The sequence below is a fragment of the Maylandia zebra genome, linkage group LG20, assembly GCF_041146795.1.
Source record: "Maylandia zebra isolate NMK-2024a linkage group LG20, Mzebra_GT3a, whole genome shotgun sequence".
NCBI lineage: Eukaryota > Metazoa > Chordata > Actinopteri > Cichliformes > Cichlidae > Maylandia > Maylandia zebra.
In genome coordinates, this window is record NC_135186.1 from 28,982,420 (window position 1) to 29,003,745 (window position 21,326).

At 38.6% G+C, this 21,326-nt stretch overlaps 2 protein-coding genes across 3 annotated transcripts; both read right to left on the reverse strand.

Annotated features, from left to right (window-relative positions):
- Positions 1 to 3,138: 3,138 nt before the first annotated feature.
- On the reverse strand, positions 3,139 to 13,585 carry LOC101479030 (voltage-gated purine nucleotide uniporter SLC17A9). 2 transcript variants are annotated; one of them, XM_076878244.1, is made up of 13 exons: positions 13,174 to 13,585; positions 12,068 to 12,265; positions 11,800 to 11,939; positions 8,886 to 8,985; positions 8,673 to 8,797; positions 7,160 to 7,256; positions 6,940 to 7,036; positions 6,759 to 6,846; positions 6,623 to 6,657; positions 6,078 to 6,193; positions 4,705 to 4,760; positions 4,589 to 4,618; positions 3,139 to 4,494 (listed from the first exon to the last, which is right to left on the reverse strand). In XM_076878244.1, the coding sequence occupies exons 1-13, from the start codon at positions 13,296 to 13,298 to the stop codon at positions 4,325 to 4,327; spliced, it is 1,377 nt and encodes a 458-aa protein (XP_076734359.1). In that variant the 5' UTR covers positions 13,299 to 13,585; the 3' UTR covers positions 3,139 to 4,324. The 2 variants fall into 2 exon arrangements, with proteins under 2 accessions (XP_076734359.1, XP_004546461.1); XM_004546404.3 differs by lacking the exon at positions 6,623 to 6,657 and having other exon boundaries at positions 4,324 to 4,494.
- Positions 13,586 to 14,740: 1,155 nt separating this feature from the next.
- LOC101478563 (glucose-induced degradation protein 8-B homolog) lies at positions 14,741 to 19,822 on the reverse strand. The gene is made up of 5 exons (XM_004546400.4): positions 19,610 to 19,822; positions 19,129 to 19,255; positions 18,839 to 19,035; positions 18,397 to 18,594; positions 14,741 to 15,131 (listed from the first exon to the last, which is right to left on the reverse strand). The coding sequence occupies exons 2-5, from the start codon at positions 19,247 to 19,249 to the stop codon at positions 14,958 to 14,960; spliced, it is 690 nt and encodes a 229-aa protein (XP_004546457.1). The 5' UTR covers positions 19,250 to 19,255; positions 19,610 to 19,822; the 3' UTR covers positions 14,741 to 14,957.
- Positions 19,823 to 21,326: the final 1,504 nt, after the last annotated feature.

The following is a 21,326-nucleotide window of genomic DNA, read 5'->3' on the forward strand; positions in this document are numbered from 1 at the left end:
TATTTACAGTATATCAGCTGCTTGTTATCTGATGTCTCCATGAAGATCACTGGAATGCAGAGGTGTTTCCAGGATTTTTTTTAACGAGAGGACCCAAAAACAACAACATGAAGAAATCAATATTTAATCAGATGAAAATACAGATGCAGGAAATAGTCACAAATTTCAGGGTCTACTGAGGCAACTATTACCACTCTTGTAAATCCTATATGAGTAGAATACAAAAATCTAAATCACTGTATCATATGTGTGATTACTGGATTATAATCTTTGCATAATACTCATACTCATAATACTTACATTCTATAGGTAACGTCATCTATAGTATTACAGCCTAACATCTTAGTAGAGTTTTATTTCGTTAAGTAATAAAAGAAATAATGTGATAAAAGCTCTAAAATGAATGGTCTGAAATACAAAAATCTGTGTTTTTATTTAAGCTGTAGTTCAGAAAAGGAAAGTACCCGTAAATAGTAATACTGGAAGTATAATTACATTAAAATCTTTTCTTAATGTGGACAATGTGATTCAAATTTATTTCATTATCTGCTTGGTTGTTTTTAAAAAATTAGTTTTCAGTTAAGGTATCAAGTGATAAAGCTGTTGTACTCTTTAACATAATAAATACAAAGCTCATACCAGTTTGCGTCATGCTGTTTGTGTTTATTTTCCTCCTGAACACAGTTAAACACACATATGAGGACTTTATTGACATAAAGTAATGAACTGATTCATCCTCACTGATAGGAAAGCAGCGACAGGCTGAATATGAGTATTTTGTGGTTACGGGTTCTTAAAAAAATACTTCTAAACCGATAGAAAATGAGATTAAATGATTTTCTATTACTCGTGGTTAATTTTTGATCAAAAGCGATGGGATGAGAAGCAGCAGATGCGCTCCCTCCTGTCTCAGCAGCCCTCCGTCTCCGTGAATGATGCGGGGATGGTGCAGAGTTTGATTCCTCTCTTGGCATTCACCGCGTGCCTTAATTGTATGGCTAATAAATCAAGGTCCGCCGTGAACACGAGGAGCGGCAACCCTGGCTCCCTTATCGAGGAAAGTTGGAGCTTCTGACCGTCACAGACAGAAAAAACACACAAATAACCCGACAGGCCTGAGCGCCATCACTCTGCATCGCCGTTTACATGTCTTGAAAATATGACCTGAATTTCACACCAACCATCAACATAAATTAAAACACATCACACAATGCGCGCCTTCGTCTTCTTTCCCTCCTGCGCGACCGTGAATTATCAGTCCATCGTCCCCGGCGCGTCTTCATTCCGTGACACAGCACCTGTCCTGTTTTATTCTCAGTGATGGATGTGTGGAGGTGAAGCAGGCCAGACAATGCCGTCCACAGTCCGAGGCGGGCGGGCAAGCCCACTGGTGATGCTCAGCCAGGCTTTGAGTCAGAGGAAATAAAAACCTGCGTCAGCCCCCCGGACTCCGAGGTTTAAGTATCTGACAGATATTTTCGGTTTTCTGGATATTTCACATTTCTCTACAGCAAAAACCGCCCCCGTCCTGATTTGCGTGCGTCTTTCATATCCCGGTGTTCACAGCTGAAGCAGTAACGTCATGACGTGGATCCGCTATGAGACGCAAAGTGTTTGACCCCATTAAAGCGTCTACAGAGCGTGTTAATAAAATATATGGACCCGATGCCGAGCGGTACTGCAATGTTTTCATTTCTGTGGGCAGGAAAAGATCCGCATGCGCTGACCAGGGTGCTGAAAGCGGACCCGCTGGGAGTCAGTTAACCGCACAGGAGCCTCTATACAGCTTCATCCCCTAAATATATTCAATCTAATAGTTTATAAAGTTGTATTTTCTTCGCTGTAACCGCATTAAAATCACAGAAGAAGCTGCTCCTTGAGGACAACCATTCACACATCCTATAGACAAATGCAACTTTTCTAATTATGCAAATAATGGAAAATGTCACGACTGTGATAAATAACGAAAATGCATAAATTACAAAAATGAAAACATAAAATATGCCGTTTCGCAGCATTTGTGCAACACATGAGGAACAACGGCTATCAGTGACTCAACAATGTGCATTTTTAAGGGTCTGATTCCCTTTCAGGATACAGACCGACAGATAGAACTGTCCATCATATCTATGAAACCTGAAATGGAAGAGAAATTAAAAAGCGCAACAATGGTCCAGTTCCGATGAAGCTGAAATATATAAACTCACCGCAGAGGGCGCCTGAACACGCCGGGTGAGATCCATTCACAGATACGTCACTAAACAAGAAACAGAATAATGTGCAGCTCATTCATCAGCAACAAGAATTATTGATTTTCATATTTGCGTCACCAACGATCTTTTGCCTTATTTTCTTTCTTCTTTATTGACATACAGTACTTAACTGTATTAGATCACCACCCAGTGTAAGGTTTATGCCACAGCTGCCTTAAATTAACAGTATTGGTAATTAACAAAATCATTTTTATATTTTTGCAATGGTCGGTACAAAAACAATAGTTATATGATATTATATTGTTATATTTATTGTGGTTATCCGTGGATTTTCAGATTTACAGTGCTGATTTATAGCTGAAAATGATAAAGTGCATAGCTGTTATGATCAAGCTGCCAAATTACAGTTATTTACATGCATTCATGAACAATTAAAAATAACTTTAGTTCTTGAATGTTATGCTTTATTAATTCCTGACCTCCAGAAGTCCAGAGTGCCCGCTCAAATTTAAGCATAAAAAGGTAAATTTACTTTGCTATTGAATGTTAAGGTAACTTTCTGACAGGTTTTGTTCTACTGGCTCTCTATGATGTCACAGAGAGCAATTATCTCAGACACAAGATGTGAAAACATGTTCCACACACCTGCTGTTTTGAACTCATGTTTGTGTGGGACAGCCAATCAGAAGAGAGCTGACTTTAAAGCGGGAGGACCAATACAACTGCTGCCTTAATGTGTTGTGGCCCTTACGATATTTGAGAGAGGCACCATCAATCAGAGGACGCCCTATGAGCACTTGGGAACAGTGAGAAGGAAAGACTCCCTTTAAACAGGAAGAATAAAATAAAAAGACATGTATGCCCCTTTATTTATTAAATTTATATTTTTATTTATGGAACAAAAAAAATAATTTTTTTTCTTCACGATAGAAGTGGACTTTTGTAGTGCACTTTTCCCAATTTAAGCCTGACACATTAAAAAAGTAGTTTTTATGTTACTTTTTTTACAAGACTAAAAGTTCCTATACAAGCCATATACAAGCCTATGCTTTCAAAAAAGTACTGCAACATTTTTACAAACCAAATGACACATTATTAAAATCAGCTGAATACACATTCCTAATATTGTAAACCAATGGTGAAAGTAAAAAGCCACTATTATGTTTTAAATAAAACCAAATTTAAATAGAAACTAAAGGAAAAACACCCACAAAACAAAACACCTTTTTGTAGATGTTAAATATCAACAACTGCACAGATCAAGTATAAACATTTAAAACACTTTTACGACCCAAACTTTACAGCACCATTGAAAACACCTGAATAAAGATGTTTATAATGTCATTATAAATACATATAAAAGAGTTGTTTTATTAATCCTGCTAAAGTTTAACATTAGGTCTTCAGTGCTGGTTAAAACTAAAGTATGCAACATTTAAACAAAACAAAACAAAGGAATTACAGATAACCTGAAACTCCTCCTATAAGCTCCTCCCACTAGACAAGACCCTGATCCTGAACCCTGATCTTCCAGGTAAAAGTCCTTCACCTGATGCATACTCTACCTGTTTTTATATACACTTTTTTGTTACCTGTTCTGAAAAGATCTGTGATTGGCCGAAGTCTCCCATCACATATTACATTTTCTATTAAACCCTGAAAGCAGCCCAGGAGTCCAGCTGCCTCTCAGAAAAGTTTAAATAACCTGACAGGTTATTGTGACAAATTATGACCTCTATACCCTCTTGATGCTCTACTTTCTAATACACTAAATCTGCTGCTTAATAATATAATATAATATATTATTTGGTAAGAGTGGCTAAAATTATTTTGTCAAATAGACAAAGTTTTCGACTCATATGCACACAAAATTGGGGGGGGGGGGGGGAAACTGCACGATAACTAAGGACATGTGCTCACCATTCAAAGGCTGCACTGCAACTATCCAAAAGTAGAACTTTAAACATGGCCAAACATACATACAGATAAACATTTTTGTGCGATGTATTGTGTATTACCTGATTCATCAATAAATAAATAAATAAATAAATAAATAAATAAATAAAGACTAACATGTTCTGAAAAACGTAATTATCATAAATTACTCTGGGTCATATCTCAATAATCCTGGAATACTCCACTAGGTCCACACGGCGAGCACCTCCAAAGATGAGGAAGACACCGAGACCCGTGGCATTTACTAAAGTGATGAGGGCAAAGACCACGGACCATGACTGTGTGACTTCAATCAGGTATCCTGATAAAGACACCAGCACCACCCCTGTGCAAAACAGAAAGACATCAGCCATCAGATATCACCCCCTGTGCTCAGCAATGTACACTTCTACAGTAAAGGTCAGACTTTGGCTACATACCCACAAAAGAGCCCATCATATTCATAAAACCTGAAGCAGGAAAGAAAATTTTATTAGACATTGAAAAAGCCAGACACTGGGCCAGCTTGAAGAACCTAAAAACCACAGAAACTCACCAAACAGGGCGCCTGCACACGATGGTGTCAGATCCTGTACATTCACAGAAACACCACTAAAACAGAAAAATAAGAAGCAGACGAATTTGAAGGAATTTTAACAAAGATTTACAGCAGGAGCAAACACATCAGCTACTGTTTAAAAACAAACTATTGTGATTTTTTGGTTTTTGCTTCTTATCCAGTATGATAGGATTTACCACATCTGTTGCTTAGAGGGAACTAATGTTAAAAAATAAAAACTAATCTCACAAGTATTGTTTTTAAGCAATCATCTATAGTTGAACTTACTGAACAAATTAGATTTGTGGGGGGTTTACTTGAGTCTTTTGTGTTATTTCAATGAAATACTGTGTTTTGATAGGTTAACTATGGCTTTTCATTGACTTCTCTTGACATAACTTTTACAAATTCATTCTAAGCACTAAAACCCAACATGAAACTAAACAAAAAAAACTAACAAATACAACCTGGTACATTATCTGGTTTTTGTGTGTCACAAAGCTTTGCTGTCAAGCACCAATATTTTTAAATAAGACACCAGCGAGATGCAGTGTTGTTCTGAGTCACATGGTAATAAATGTGGGCACTGTAGTTTATTTTGAGTCACTGTCATGCTGTTGCACCAAATGTGCCTTGCTACTGAAAACAGAAATACATTTTGAATTTTCAGGACCATTTGCCGAAGACCTACAACCCAGCTGACTCACAGAGCCACAAATCTATTTTTTTTCTTTCTTTACTGACACTCTGCATATACAGCATGGCCCACATAAGATTCAGTGTCTAAAGCTGGTAATGGGCTTTGGGCTGTGTATTAAAAGGTGTTTCTACTGAGGGCAATTAAATATGCTGTGTTAACTGTTGAGTGTGAAGAAAGTGTTGTCATGACTCATCTTTTAACCAATTTTAGCACTGAAAATAAATGACTTTCTCTGAATATTTTTTACTCTTTCTAACAAATGTCTCTCCACTCTTTGGCAAGAAGCCACTGCAGTAATGGTGACTTGTTTACTTCTGATACTCTCGTAGATTCATATAAGAAGTTACAATAATCCAAGCATGAGGTGACCAGGGCATGAACCAAGAGACCACTATCTAATCTTTCTAGAACACACCCCTTTCTTTCTCAACACAGCACATAAGTCCTGGTTGATGGTTTGGATTAACAGGAGTCATTTTCCACACCGAGTCTACTGACCATATTATAACCTATTCTCATCTAGCGTCAAAAGCAGCACTGAGGTCAAGGAGAATGAGGATGGTGAGAAAGCCAGGATCTGATGTGAGAATGAGGTCATCAAATGTAAAAAGTGCCTGAGAAACCTATTAGTAGCTGGTCTGAGTATTTAGTATAAATCGGACATTTTTACCCGCTGGTGAAGGTGGTGAGACCCACAGCAGCACAAATGTAAATCACAGCTGCAGGAAATGTGACAACTCCAGAGAGAGGTAAAATAAACATACTTGATACTCCCATGGCAAAAAACTGAGGATCAGACAGAGAGACATACAGGTGAGTATTTAAAGGCACAGTCCACAGGCTAAAGATGAACAAAAGTGACAGCCGGGTGAGCAAATTTCTAATGGTTTGATTATGTCAATACTTAATGCAATGCACATGTTCATAGCTGTACTTCAAGATGGTCAGAATAATAAAACTGTGCACATAAAGAACAAGCGTTTGAATTTTTTTTTGTAGTTTTTACACAAGTTTACACTTACAGAGCAGATAATGCAGCAGTAATCTAGAGCACTGGCATATAAACAGTTCTATGAAAGCTGCCAGGCTTGTAAATACATGTTTAAAACAGACTGCATAAATTCCCAAAGAACACTTCAGTAACTAGTCAGGACAAATCTCTCACCGCACACACGCTTTTATCAGTTCAAACAACAGCTACGCTCTCACACTTACCTGCATTATCTTTCTCACAGATGCTACACCATATCCTACAGATACCAAACCAGAACATTTCATACATCTTTAATAAAACATATTCTAACTGCAACATAACAAACATCACAGTAGAAGAGCGACCTTTTTTTGATACCTCGGTTAATGAGGAAATCTGAAACGTATCCTCCAACGAGTGCTGATGGGATTGCAGTTAGCCATGGAACAACATTATAGACCCATCCCTGCAGGAACAGACAGCTTCAGAGGGTTGTCATGTAGGTCCAGGAAACAGTGCACCATGCTTATTAGCTAAGTAGCAGTAATGGTGGAAATACCGTGGCATGAGGAAATGATTCTTTGAAGTATGTTGGCAGCCATGATAACAGTGTGTAGGATGTGCTGCACATACACATGTGAGCAAACACCATGGCCCTTAGAGAGAGAAGAAGATAGCGACCAGAGAGAGAGCAGAGGAGAGAGATGCGGTGAGGCTGGGAGACTCGCACAAATATGAGGTGGTAATTATGAAAAAATAAAAGACTTTATAAGCTGTACCAGACAGGCGGCTTCTTAAAAAGGCTCAGCCAGGGTATTCTTGACAGACTCCACTCTGAGTTCTTCTTTGTTTCCATCACCTTTGGGGTAAGTTCACCTAAAACATACACTGAGCATGAGCTTAAACTACCATCTTCCATTACATTTGAGATTGATAGAGATATAAATATATCAGTAAATAAAACTAGCAAAAACGCTTTAAAACACATCGGTCTTCAGCACCTGTGTTTCATAACAAGTGCTGAAGACTGATTTCCATAAACTGGCTAACTTGCAGAAATATTTATTTTCAGTGTTTCACTACTAGACCTTCATCAGGCAAATTTTTATGACAAAAAGAAGCAGTGTTATTAAGGAAATGGCTGGAATCTTACAGCCAATCACCTTCCGCACCATAATAAATAGAAGAATGAATGCAGTGTAGTGTGTCTATTACAGGACTGTCACAGAGGGGCGTAAAACTATTCATGGTTTCTTTCACAGCTACAGCCAAATTAGATTCAGCTGTTAACCTAACATTAATGTCGACTGTTAGAGGAAGCACAGGCACAGCGAGTCCATGCAAACCCGACACAGAGGGGCCTCACGTGCAACTGCACCTAATATCTCTCTTCAACACAATATTTAAATGTTTGGGACAAAGACATAGCAGGCGTTTCTTCAAATTCTGTTTGTAGCTTTCAGTAATTTTGGAAGATTTTAAAGTATTTTTAAACACAAGAACTGAAGAAAAGTAGCTCGAGCTCTTTAAAAACAAGGTTACATTTATAAAGGAACTTGCAGGGATGTATCATTTATCTGCATAAGTGCATATAAACATAAAGGCCCATCAAATCAAACATATCAAATCAGACAGTTTGTGGAACTTCTAGATTAAAAAAAATCTCCTAGGGATCACCAGGAGACAAATATATGTCAATCCAAAAAAAGGATCCCTATCATAGAGACGCCAGATTAAAAGTCCCAAAGTCATTACACTTAAAGTCATTAGACATGAATTTATACATAAACTTTTATGCCAGTGAACTCAGGAAATGAGCAGCTGCCACAAACAGCTTCTCCATGCACCACTTTAGCATTTGGGCAACTGATTCCTATCATGATGTTTTTGAATCTACTCCTAATCTTCTGTTTTTAATATGAGCTTTGATTTTATTTTCTAATTTTCCACTTGTAATCACTCATTGGAATGTTTTTCAGTGAACAGACTTGCTAACAGACCTAGGGTGAGATTCAGACACTTCCTGAAGTACATCCAAGAAACCGGAGCAAACCACTCTGTGTGGATGATGGGCAGCTTTCAGAGGCAAGTGCCGTTTCAGGGAATACATTCAACCAGCCAGGTACAACATAAAATCTGGGATGGAACTGTGACACCAAAACTGCTTTTGTTTTCTTTAAAAAGTGATTGAAAATTATAAATAAATAAATGAAAAAATTTGAACTATCTGTCAAAGAAAAACAGTATATTAAGCCTCTTTGTTATTTAAGAATACATGATTCACTGCTGTACCTTTTAGTAAACACTGCCAAACAATGAGAGCCCAGAGTCCGGACAGGAAACCGATACTGTAGAACATGCTTTCCCAGCCATAGCGGTCGAGCATCAGGGTCCCCAACCCACCAGCTAACAATGTTCTGAAAGAGAAACAGAGATCAAGACAAAAGCATGCCATCAGAGATAAATGTATATTCATATGTCAGCTGTTATGTGTGTAAAACATACCCAAGATGTGTACCGCTTTGCAATGTGCTCATTAAAAACCCTCTCTCCCCTTCCACAACACGCTGTGAGCACAGGCTGGCCAAAGATGGGAAAAAAACACCTGTGAGAAATTACAAGACACTTTAAATTCACAGAGTATTCACCAATCAGCTACAACATTAAAAGCACATGACCACTGGGCGTTTCCCCTCTGAGGTGAATTCTGGTGTTTGGCATAGGGTGGTCAGGATCCTTTATATCCAGGATTAGTGTTGATAGCATGCGGCACATATCAACATACAGGAAATGAAGAAAAACTCTGGTGTTATAGTGGTGAGGGCCACAAGCCAAAACATGTCAGTCAAACAATAAAGTAGTGTAAGTGTGGGAGTATTAACCTCTCCAGACTTTGTCCTCTTCCTCTTGGACTGGAAGCTGGTGAAGTTGCACCCACAGTTGTGCACACAAAAGTTCACTACATTTACAGTCAGAAAAAGGACTGCTGTCGTTTCAGATCTATTATACATGTATGCTAGCCAAAAAAAAACACCTGCAGAACCCTGCAGAACTCGGGGGAGGAACTTGTGAGCCTGAGCTACCCCATCTACAATATGTTTAATAAACCTGGAGAACTGAAGGTTTTATTTGAAGGACTAGTTCAGCTTGTGGTCAGATATGGCTGCGCTTACTTTAGGAAAACTTATGCTAAACATTATGAATCACATTCCCCGAGTGGTAGCATGAAATCTGTACCAGGAACCAGCTTCCTTAAACTAGAGCAAGCTCAACATGCATCTGTCATTGTAACGGGTCATAGCCACGCAATTACTAAAAACAAAACAAAGCAAGCAAAAGAAAAAACACCATGTTGAACTTGTGTGATTTTACTCTGCCTGACAAAACCAGTATGTTGGCATGGCTACACTTGAAGGTTAATGGCATTAAAATGGCACAACACTCAGCTGGATATGTTTTGTACTTTTTGAAAGTGAAACCAGCAACAAGTCAAAAATTCTGTTTGAAAATCTGCCTGCTCGCACTTCTGACTGGGAACACTCACTTCCTAACATTTATGCTTGTTGCCTAGCAACTGCTCTCAGTCAAGAGAACAAACAAACCACAAATTCCCATTTTTATACTTTGGTTTTGAGCAGCTAACAAACTGGATAAAACAACTTAATTGCTGCAGCTTTTCGCTACTTGGAGTTGTTTTCATCACACTATTTATGCTGCTCATCTCAACAGACCAGTCACAGAGTTGTGATTTCATAGTTGCAGCTTGGAAAAACAAGACTAAAGTGTGGCTCATTTTATAATATAATATTTAAAGATACGATTGTTTTATCCTTTTGTCCACCACAAAGAGCTTTAACCCATGGGACTGAGTTCTGTGTGTCAGAGGAAACCAGAAGTATAAATGTGGAATTAAGCTGTGACCTCGGTAAACACTTTCTTGATTGCTTAATGGGTTTGATCACTGGATTTAGGCAAAACAGGATAAAAGATTGGGTCTGTTTTGCTAATTATGGTCAAAAAAGATTCTGCAGAGCATGCTCACTGAACTCTAACATGCGACGTCTTCTCTTTTATTGTTAGAGCCACAGCTCGCTCACCAAGTTTGGGTTCATAACACCAAGATGGTAAAAACACTCAGCTCGACGATGCATGACTAACTTTTGACTCATAGGTAGCCTGCTCAACCAGGTGACCTGTAGCAGTGTGCCCATTTCTGAAAGCTTTTCTTCTTTTTTGTTGGAAACTTTTGACATCACAGTAACATGATTGGTCATTTCCCATGATGGCCCAGGACTACCATTGATTACAAAGTTATGATAACATCACCAGCTATGGGTTATCAGATCCACCGTCCACCAACTGACTGTTTCCAGTCTCTCTCACTACTTTGTATTTACTGAACAGGCATCAGAGTGTTTTTGTCTTATTCAATGTTCAGCATGAGACTGAAGATGGGCAACAAGCTTGGACTGCAGTAATCTCCAGTGAGTATTCTCTTCAATGCAGTGATTTGCTGGAAAGCATTAAGAGGGACTAGGAAAGACTGGTTAGGACAATGGGCTCTGCAGTTATGGCATGCAGCTTAAGCCCTTGCATCAGTGGTTGAAAAAAAGAACTAAATAGACAGCTGTCTGTCATGAGCTTGCTCAGTAAGAGACTCCTGTGGCTGTCTTGTACTACTTTGAGATCGAGGAAGTCTTTTGTCTGCTGGGCTGTCCAACTCTTCAGTGCACCACAGAAGGGGAGACAGATCAAGACACTGACTTTTCAGCCTAACTATCTGCAAAGCAGCGTAAAACTCTTAACCCTGGCTCGATTTTTTCTCTGTACACATGCAAATTTACACTTTTTTAGTTTAGTTTAATTCAGTTGCCTGTGTGAAAAAGACAAACTGGACTTCTTCTGTCACCAAAGAGGCTTCTTTAATAAATCCCTGGTAGGGGCCGACCCCTTTGGAGGTGGTCCTGAGGGTTGGGTCATTAACCCACTATTGATCATGTGATTTACACGAGCCAGTGCGTGAAAAAAAGGCATGGGTCATTATCATCACCAGGGGCAACTATGTTTTGGCTACCCACAATCCATGCTTGAGATTGTTTCTTCCACTCGCACCTTGGTGACCCCAACAGCTCACAGGATGGTGGGGTGGGACAATGTCTCACCGAGGTTTCATCCGGTGACAGTAATGATCCACACCGTTTTTCACACTTTGGCCCCCGTCACGGGTTTATTACCTGCCAGTTTTTGGAATTGACATTTTTGCACAGACAAGTTTTTAATAAATGTGTTGTTTTATATTGTATTGCTTTGCACTGTTATGTATATTTTTTGTGTTTTAATGTAAAGTGCTTTGGGATTTTGATCTGTATAAATGAATTGTACATTCTTACTAGAACATAATCACTGGTAGAATACTAACCTTGTGATATTCCCATGAGAAACCTGGCCACAGTCATGAGAGCCAGGGTGTGAGAGCCAAGATGGGCCAGCAGAGGAGTGCCAGCTGTGATCAGAGCCCATGATGATGCAGAGAAGAACAGGACACGCTCTCCTCCCACTCTAATAAACAACAATCATTCACAGAGCAACATCCTGAAACTCAAAATCTAACTTCACAGTAAACAGACCTGGAAGGTTATTTGCTCATTAAGCGAAGTCATGTGTGCTTTAACGCATCACATCCTTACCTGTCACTCGCGTGTCCTCCCAGGATCTGTGTGAGACAGTAACCCCAGAAGAATCCACCCAAAACCACCCCGGAATCAATTTTACTCCAATGAAACGTAGCAGCCATTGAGACGGCGCAGACAGGCATGGCCATCCGCGCACAATAGAGGAAGCAGGTGCCCATAAACAGCATCACGATCCATTTTCGAGCCAGGGATCTGTAAGGCAAACAGCTCTTGCTTATATAGTCAGATTTTGCAGTAAACTGCTTCCAGCGAACTGGGTGAGCGAAAACCAGTCTAGTGATGTCAGCAGCACTAAACAAAGAGTCTATAGCCACTGTGTGCACCTGCACTTGGACAAATGCAAATGCTCATACTGGCAAGTAAATATCCTCACAGAGATGGTGTTTGACGTGCTGGTGTGATAATGTTGGTTTAGTGCTTTAACGTGCTAATATTTGTTAATTAGTACTAAACACAAAACACTCCAGAGGCTCATGGACATCTCAATATTTTTGCAAGTAAAGCAAAGACAAAAGTCATTACATCTCAGGTGCAGCATAATTCTTTATACAGGGCTTCACAGCAGTCTGTGCAATAATCAAGAAGTTTAAATAATATATTTAAAAACACTGATGTCAATTTGTTGGTGCTACATCTAGTTGGTAGATGCTGAGAAACTCCACTTCTAAGTGAAAAATTTCACTTGTCGGTGATAAAATTAAGCTGATGTCTTTAGCAAAATGTAATCTCAGTTCATCTGGGAGTTGCTGAGACATTTGAGCCTGGACAAAGCCAGATGAACATGTAAAAACACACCAAACTAAATAACATACCTAAAAAAGATAAAGAACTACCAGTACCTTTGTTTTCACTACTACTGTGTATCATATCGGTCTTTACATTTCTAGTGAATAGTTACAGTACACATGTAATTTCTTTTGTCACTTAGTATCCAGTTGCCATTGTTCTTATAAAAAACAAACAAAAAAAGGCATTGTGAGTTAAGACAGCCATTTAGTGTATCAAATGAGTACATGTTTCAAGTGAGCTCTCAGTAATACCCTGACAGACTACAATCTAGTCATTAGCTGTTTTCTTAGTCAAATCTTTTGCCGTCTCACCTTGGCCATAGGTTTCGGTCTCCCGACTCCTCTTCTTTACATTCATCAGGCTCACAAATCTTAGGATCCAATAAAGAACCATTAGAGTCCTTCTTGTCGGCTCCTGATGTGTGTTTGTCAGCCATTCAGAGAACGCTGCCGTATCTGTTATCTCTGCAGCCTTTCCGCAATAAAGAAGCGTCATTTAGCTGAACCTCATAGCCTCAGGCAGATGAGCCTAACAGGTCAAACTTGTTTGAAGAAAACTCAAATGCACCTGGTTGTGATTTGCAGTGCAGACAGCAGAGGTCTCTGGTGGTTTTAGTGGATACAACATTTGCATGTTTCCCCTATAAAGGGCAGATGAATTTCGATATGAATTTTAAATCAAAATCCAGGTAATTTAAAATCTTCAACGAACTTTTATCTGATTAAATTAACTTTAATTATTGCATCTTTTTATAATTTACATACATGTACACTCTAAACTCAGAAAATGCCAAAACAACCAGTTTATGGTTCACAAAAGTTTATTTTAATAATTGCAAATCTGAGCTTAGAAATGTGGAATAATAAAAGGGATGTGAGCTTTCTGGGTCAAAGCCAGTTTCTATAAAGACAACACAACCTTAAAAGAAATTAAGGATGGACAACTAGCAGCAAGTTTGTTTCTTTTTATAAAAATAAACAAACCAAACAAAAATAAACACGCACAAGTACTTTCCCCCCCATTTGGGAAAAAAAAAAAAAAAAAGGGACACTTACATGCAGGTAAAGTGAAAGTACCAATGGCTTTGAAAAGTGGAAAAATGATAGCACTCTTCAAAATACCTGTTTAGGGACCAAAAGTATCAGCTTTGGGTCATTTTAAGTTACTAAAACAAAGCCACTGACTAAAGGAAACTGCTCCCGTCTGAATTAATTTCATACGCGAGGGGGTTGAACTAGACAGTAGCCATAACTGACAGCTCCATCATCCAGATACAGGAGCCCTTTCTCTCAATCCTGCATGATCATCATGCAGGATTGGCTGAACTTAACCAGAACGTTAAACCTGTGCAGCAGGAAAAACCATTTGGAGCATGTTGGAGGCAGTGCACACTGTAGATATCAGAAAAGGCCTCAACTCAGTAAGAAACCAACTCCATTTGGACTCCCTTCACCTTCTCAAACACTTAAATAATGAATTTACAAGGCATCCCATAGACACAAGGTACAATCAAACTTCACGGCGTAAAAAGCATGTGGCTGATTTTAAAGCTGACAAAAAAAAGAGGCAAACGAAAATGAGAGTAAATAAAATCATAAATATTACATTGTTAAAATTAGATAAAGTGTAGATTTCCATTTATTTGAAAAATAGTCACTTTTTCTCATTTCACCAGTCTCAAGAGTCTCAATCCCCCCCTCCCTCCCCGTTCTATGCACAGTACCAACAGTGCTCATTCACACCATCAACTTTTCCTGGCAAAGTAAAGTCTGGTGGGGAAAATGTTCACGATAAATAATACTACCATCGTAGCTTAAAAAGACAAAATATAAAACAGCAATTTAAATTTTGTTGTCTCTGAGAGCTACCTAAAAATCCAGGTTCTGTACTGAAACTAAATAATTTCTGCCACTTTGCAAATACAGCAATTTACAGTTTGCACAATGAGTTAAGTCTTACCTCTCATGAATGAAACATGAAAAAAAAGAAACACTGTAGCATTTGTTTTTACATATATGTTACCTGGTTGTCACACAGTCACTGACTGATCATAAATTAAGGGGAAGTGGAAAGTGGTGGTTCTTGTCTGTTGTGTTCACTTGGGGTCCTCGATGGTGCCTGTGCTAAGGTCAGTCATTTTGGGGTATTTCACCTTCTTCTGGTCCAGCTCATTTTGAGCCCACAGCAGCAACTTCAGCAGTTTGGCCAGTTTGGGTGTCGACTCCCTGTTTTCATAGTCCAGCACAGCCTGGTTCACCTCACTCCACACCTGTGCACCGAGATGTGTGCGATAGTCAAATTGAAATAAACAAATTTTTATTGCTGGCATTCACTGCGCTCTTAATGTTTATATTCAGCTTCACATGACTCCACAAAACAGGAATTAAAACACTCTGAGACAGCATACCTGGCAACCCTAACCATATTTTGAAGAAAGTCAGGACTATTTTTTAAGTTAATAATTTTTTTTATATCTGCCATTTAGAATTTTTTTTTGTTCCCTGTATGCCAAGACGTGGGAAAACAATTTAAGACAAAGAAAAAAGGAGTAAAACTATAAACAACATTTATCACAAATGTCCTGGATGTTGCTGTTTATGATCATTACAGCTTATTTTCAGAAGTTTGTTTATCTGTCAAAACAAATACAAGCTGATTTATTAATAAGCATCATGTCATTGCCAGGATGACTGACACATTTATTAGTGACTTTCTTAAAGTGTGCATTACCAAAAATGTCATCATGTGATGAAATGGACAACTTCTAAAATACAGTTTCTTAAATTATTGACTGCCTTGATCCTGTCAAAAGCACCCTGGAGAAACAGCTAAAAGGTAAAGATGGCAAAAAGAATCTCCAGGAGATCTGAGAGAAAATACAGACAAAATAAAATTACAAATTAATTTTGTAATCTATAAAAATGCCCTTTACTGCTACACCAATGAAACCAAATCAGCCAGACAACCCTTCACATCCCAACTGATCAACAATAGCCAGTCTAATTCTGCTTTTTCATTTTAATGCATTGATAATCTATTTAATCCCCAAAACCATACCAACTGAATTTGTTTCAACAAATAAATGTGATGAATTTGCATCTTTCTACAAGAAAAGGTAACATCTCAGCCTTTCAAAGTAATTTATCTAGGATGGACTAGGGCTGGGCCATATCATACCGTTCACGGTAATACCGGTATAATGTTGGGCAACAATAAGAAAATGAAATATCGCAATAGAATATGGGTAAAACGCGCATGCGCAGTGCCTTTGTTTTTATACGCACATGGCGGAAAAAGCATGGCGGTGACAGAGAATGAGAAGAGCGAAAGCGGATCGTTGAATGAAACGGATGAACCAGAATTGGTTTGTAAAAATGCTGCAACTTCAGTGGTGTGGAACTGGCTTAGCTTTCGTCCATCAGATACACAACAAAGCACTATTTTTGCTAAAGCATGCTAGCAAAAATGTTATTACCGTGTTATTACCGTGTTTTTTTGGAAAATACGGCACACTTAAAATCAATCCTTTGTTTTCTGAAAATGGACAGTGCTCCTTATAATCCCGTATGCCTTGTGTATGAATTCTGGTTGTGTTTACTGACCTTGAAATGATTTTATGTGGTACACGGCGCTCGAAAATCTGTCAAATGTTTCAGTACGACTTTGCTAAGCTATGAACCTGCACCGCTTGACGGATTGTCGGAGCATTACGGCTACTGTAGGCTGGAGCCTCGCGGAGTGATACGTACTGTGCTTCAACATAATATTACTGTATTGTGTGTGTATAACCTCTTTTTAAGTTTTGTGGATATTCTACATGGTTATGCTGAGGATATGTCGGCCAATTTCCACTGGAAATGCCTTTTGGTTAAACTGTCAGCAAGGAATTTGCATTTGCACTGTTAAATTTTTATATAACTTTAATGCACATAAAAACAGCTGCTTGTTTAAGTGAAAATACATTGATGGGTTGGGGTTTTTTTTGCACTAATAAAGTTGTGGAGTTGTAAAGTATTTTGTCTAGTGTTAATTATAAAGTCAGTTATATCGTTATCGCAAATTTTCAAATGTATATCGTGATAAATATTTTTGGTCATATCGCCCTGCTCTAGGATGGACTCACTTTCTGATCAAATTGCTGCCACAAGATCAATGTCCACTTTGTCACCTGTAAATTCTAAAGATCTGGAAGAAGTTATTTAAGAGTTAAAGCCTTGCACCTCTTTACTTGACCCCATCCCCATCAAACTATTCAAATCTGTGTCTCACCATTTAGAAATAATTTAGGAAATATTATTAATTGCTTAAATGTACTGTAATCCCACCATGACCATAGAAATGACTTCTATCCACTGGTAATTAATAATTATAATAACCTATTTCTATGTTTCATTTCTCAGCAAAGTATTTGAGGAGTTGCTCAAGAGTCAATCTTTTGTTTATTACCACCTCCCACTTGGTACTGTCATAAAGAATAATAATATAACCTGTCATTCTTATGCAGATGAAACACAGCTGTGATTATCTAACCTCTGTTCACAAAATAATAATGTGATGGTATTAACTGTTGGATGTCTCAAAACGTTTTAGAACTTAAAAGAAATAAGCCAGGAAGCTTGTTGTTCCAAAAAGTCAGAGACCAAAAAATACTGTTCATATTTTCATCCATTTCTCTGAAACGCAGTGAGCAAGTCAGGAACCGTGGCATAATTTTGGACAGTGATCTCAGTTTTGATAACCACAACATTAAGGTTACCAGAATTGCCTTCTGTCACTTTAAAAATACATCTAAGGTTAGAATTTTCACATCTCAAACCAACACTGAGAAAATGTACCGTGCATTCATCTAGGTGAGATTATTGCAACACTATTTGCAGGCCTGTCTAAATCACCACTAGGACATCTTAAGCTTATCCAAAATGCAGCAGCCAGAATCCTGACAGGACAAACCCTCCATTGGCTTCCAGTACAATACAGAATCACCTTTGAAATTCTTCTATTAGTTCACAAAGCTCTCAATGGTTTGGCCCCCAGTACATCTCTGACAGTGTCTCCAACCCAGTCAGACCTCTCGGGTCATCAGCTTCAGATCTTTTAACTGGTCCCAGAATCAGATCTCAGTCTACTGAGTGTGCATTCAGTTACTGCAGTCCTGTTTTTTTAATAAAAGCTGCCTGCTGACTTGAGATCAATTATATCTGTGTGTACATCTAGAAATAGATTCAAAACCTTTCTATTCACACAGGCTAACAGTTTATATGCATTTTTCTTTTCTTTCATATGGTTTTGTTCTGTTTTGCTGGTTTCATTGCCTTAAGGGATTGTAAACCTACAGTTATTAAATTTCTTTAATTTATGTGTTAAGCCCAATGAGTTTCAAGTGATGAAATGTGCTATATAAATAAAATGATCACCATCTGGCTGCTGGATCTCTTATTCCAATTTCAGATCCACAAGAGTCTACAATACTGGATGCATGCAACATAAATGTCAAATAGATGGCCAGCTTTACAGTCAGACTAAAGCCTGCCCACCTTTTGCCGCTGCATCATGTTGAGCAGATCTCCAAAGGGTGACTCTTCTGGGTTGTCAAATGCCAAAAGGGCTAGCGTTCGCTCCATCTCTGTCAGACACTCTCGGCTCTCCTCCCCCTGCTCTGCCAGCTGTGTCTGAGCAAACTCCAGCGCTGACTCAGTTTCTCTTAGCCTGATTAACTCAATCAAATGTTGCTGCTGCAAGAGGGGAAACGAAGCAGTGAGTGTTGACGTTCAGGCTTTGTCTTGTCAAACTTTATCTAATATCACAATAACTTCCTTTTCCTGTGGGAGGAGAAAAAGAACATAATCTCATCACAGGCAATGGCAGGATAGGTTATTAGAGAAAATGCACTGCAAAGCAGAGCAGACCTACATCAGATGTCTTACTGTTATTTCCAACGTTAAAATTAGAGCCCTGCACAGCTTTTCGGAAACGCACCTGCAGATGAAAATACAGGTATCGATTGGTGTCGAGCAGCTCCGGGTGTAAGCTGTTAATGAGTGCAATAGCTTCCTGAATCTGGCCCTTCAGGATCATCTCTCTAATCTTTATCCTTTCATCCAAAGAATCCAGGTCCACACTCGGCTCGATACCAGACTCCATCCGGAACTTCTCTGCTGCCTCTTTGAAGCCCTCTTAAATCAAACACAGACAGACACAAAGAGATAAACAAGACTTTACAATTTGTAAATTCAACTTACAGGTTGTATCTTCAATCTATGCCTCACCTGTCACCAGGTAATTCATAATGAGCCGATTCATATCCGCCCTCTGTATGTGAACGTTGTTTAATTTGTCCATCCACTCTTCTTTTGTGATGTCCTCTGGCTTTTCGGCATAACTCATCATTGGATCCTGAAAAGTATTAAAAAAAAAAAAAAAAAAAAACACAAACAAACAAACAAATACTGTAAACGTGAGCAAGACTGACACAGCTTGGTCACAGTTTGTACCTACACGAAGATCGACGGGACAACCGTGCAAATAAGACCAATATTACAAAATGAACACGCACAGAAATCAAACACGCAACGGGTTAAAAAGTAAAATTAATAACACAACATTTCTGATGCCTAAATTGGTTTTACACGATTGAAAATCTTGCTAAAACATAACGGGAAAATTCTCCGAGGCTTTCAAAACAAACCCATTTCCTCCTGAGCAACAGCCCTGACCAGTTAGCAGACAGCGAGCGTTTTCATGGCTTACCGTGCAAACACAAGGTCCGGCGATTATGCTTTCCTGCACGCGTTAGGAATCAATAATCAATAAGCACTGCTCAGCCCTCTCAGCGCTTTAGAAGAATAAAATAAAATCATAAACAACGGACACACGTTCAGGGTTTCCGCAGCTAGCTAACTAACCAAGCTAATGTGATAACCTCGCGATAGATGCGTCGGTCTTGCGAGCTCTTCGATTGGCGCTAGGTGTGACGTCACGGTTGCCGAGGAACAGTAACGGTGAGTGCAGTGGGAGATAGTGATGGGAATTCCGACTCTTTTTAGAGAACTGACTCTTTCGGCTCGTCTCACTAAAAAGAGTCGAGTCTTTCGACTCCCAACCGACTCTTCAGGTTGTTTTGTTGCTTTAATTTATTATCAAGAACAATATAAAGTTATGCACAAAAGGAATTACAGTGGAACCCCAACTTATGAAGACCCCATTTAACGAAAAATTCAAGTTACGAAGGCACTTAACAGCAATATTTCTGCCCGTGGTACGGCAAAATGCCTGCGTAACGAAGTAGATAAAATGCAAAAATTTTTAAAAAATAAATTAAATTCCATAATGTTATGTACATGTGCACATACGTATGTATGCATTTATACGCATGCTTTCTTCAACCTCCGCCACCTCCTCCTCCACCAAGAACTTCGTCTTCAGCCAGCATCGCCTCACTCAAAAGGTGATGGAAAAAGGTGCTTCGACTTACGAAAATTTTGACTTACGAAAGACCCTCTGGAACAAATTAATTTTGTAAGTCGGGGTTTCACTGTACTAATGTAAAAAAAAACAAAAAAAAAAAACGTGGTTATTTATATATGTTTACATGTAAATATCCGATTGCAGTTTGTAGATGCTTCGGAGTTTGTATGTGTTTTGGAGTTTGTACGTGCTTTGTCTCTAGGGGCCACCATAAATATACTTTTATTTATTCACTCCACATAAAATGTAATAAACAAATCATATAATGCAAAAAACAACATTCTTCAGAGTTTGTACGTGCTTCTGAGTTTGTACGTGCTTCTGAGTTTGTACGTGTTTTGCAGTTTGTACATGCTTTGGAGTTTGTATGTGTTTTGGAGTTTGTACATGCTTTGTCTCTATGGGCCACCGTAAATATACTTGTATTTATTCACTCCACATAAAATGTAGTAAATAAATCATATAATGCAAAAAACAACAATTTACATACAACTATTTATATTTCAACTTTTAACTGTTAAATTAAATTTAACTATTAAAATTTTCAGCTTATCCTTTTAAACAAATTTAAAGTGAAACAACACAAAACACTGAAAACCACAACATAATTAAATATAAATTAAAATATACAAAACAAAAAGAAGATGCAAAAAGAAAGATCTGTCATATAGGCCTGCATGAATAAACTTCCTGAACTAAAAATTGTTGTGGATGATTACTCTACCTTTCTAATATGATGTTGTTGTCCTTGGCTCTCTTTCTCTCTCTTTCCCTCCACACTGTTCCTGTGCTACTGCAAGTATAACTACCGCCCCTCCCCCCTCTGCTCAGCGCTCGCGAGGAGCGAAGCGGAAAAAAAGTGCGAGAGAGAGAGGGTGAGAGAAAGAAAGAAAAAACACAGCTCCCAATAAGGAGTTGGATCGCATCGTTCACTTCAAAGAGTCGGCTCTAAGAGCCATTTCGTTCGCGACCGACACATTACTAGTGGAAGAACCAACCG

What these genes read in the sequence shown, in the direction of transcription:
- LOC101478563 (XM_004546400.4), bottom strand. Translation starts at nt 19,249, where the DNA reads ATGATGAGTTATGCCGAAAAGCCAGAGGACATCACAAAAGAAGAGTGG. An exon ending in ACCTGTATTTTCATCTGCAG is followed by an intron (nt 18,595 to 18,838) that starts GTGCGTTTCCGA and finishes CCCCTCTTGCAG; the next exon opens with CAGCAACATTTGATTGAGTT. An exon ending in ACATGATGCAGCGGCAAAAG is followed by an intron (nt 15,132 to 18,396) that starts GTGGGCAGGCTT and finishes CTCGGTGCACAG; the next exon opens with GTGTGGAGTGAGGTGAACCA.
- LOC101479030 (XM_076878244.1), bottom strand. Translation starts at nt 13,298, where the DNA reads ATGGCTGACAAACACACATCAGGAGCCGACAAGAAGGACTCTAATGGT. An exon ending in CTGTGAGAAAGATAATGCAG is followed by an intron (nt 6,194 to 6,622) that starts GTAAGTGTGAGA and finishes TCTGATCCTCAG; the next exon opens with TTTTTTGCCATGGGAGTATC. An exon ending in TATGATGGGCTCTTTTGTGG is followed by an intron (nt 4,495 to 4,588) that starts GTATGTAGCCAA and finishes TGTTTTGCACAG; the next exon opens with GGGTGGTGCTGGTGTCTTTA.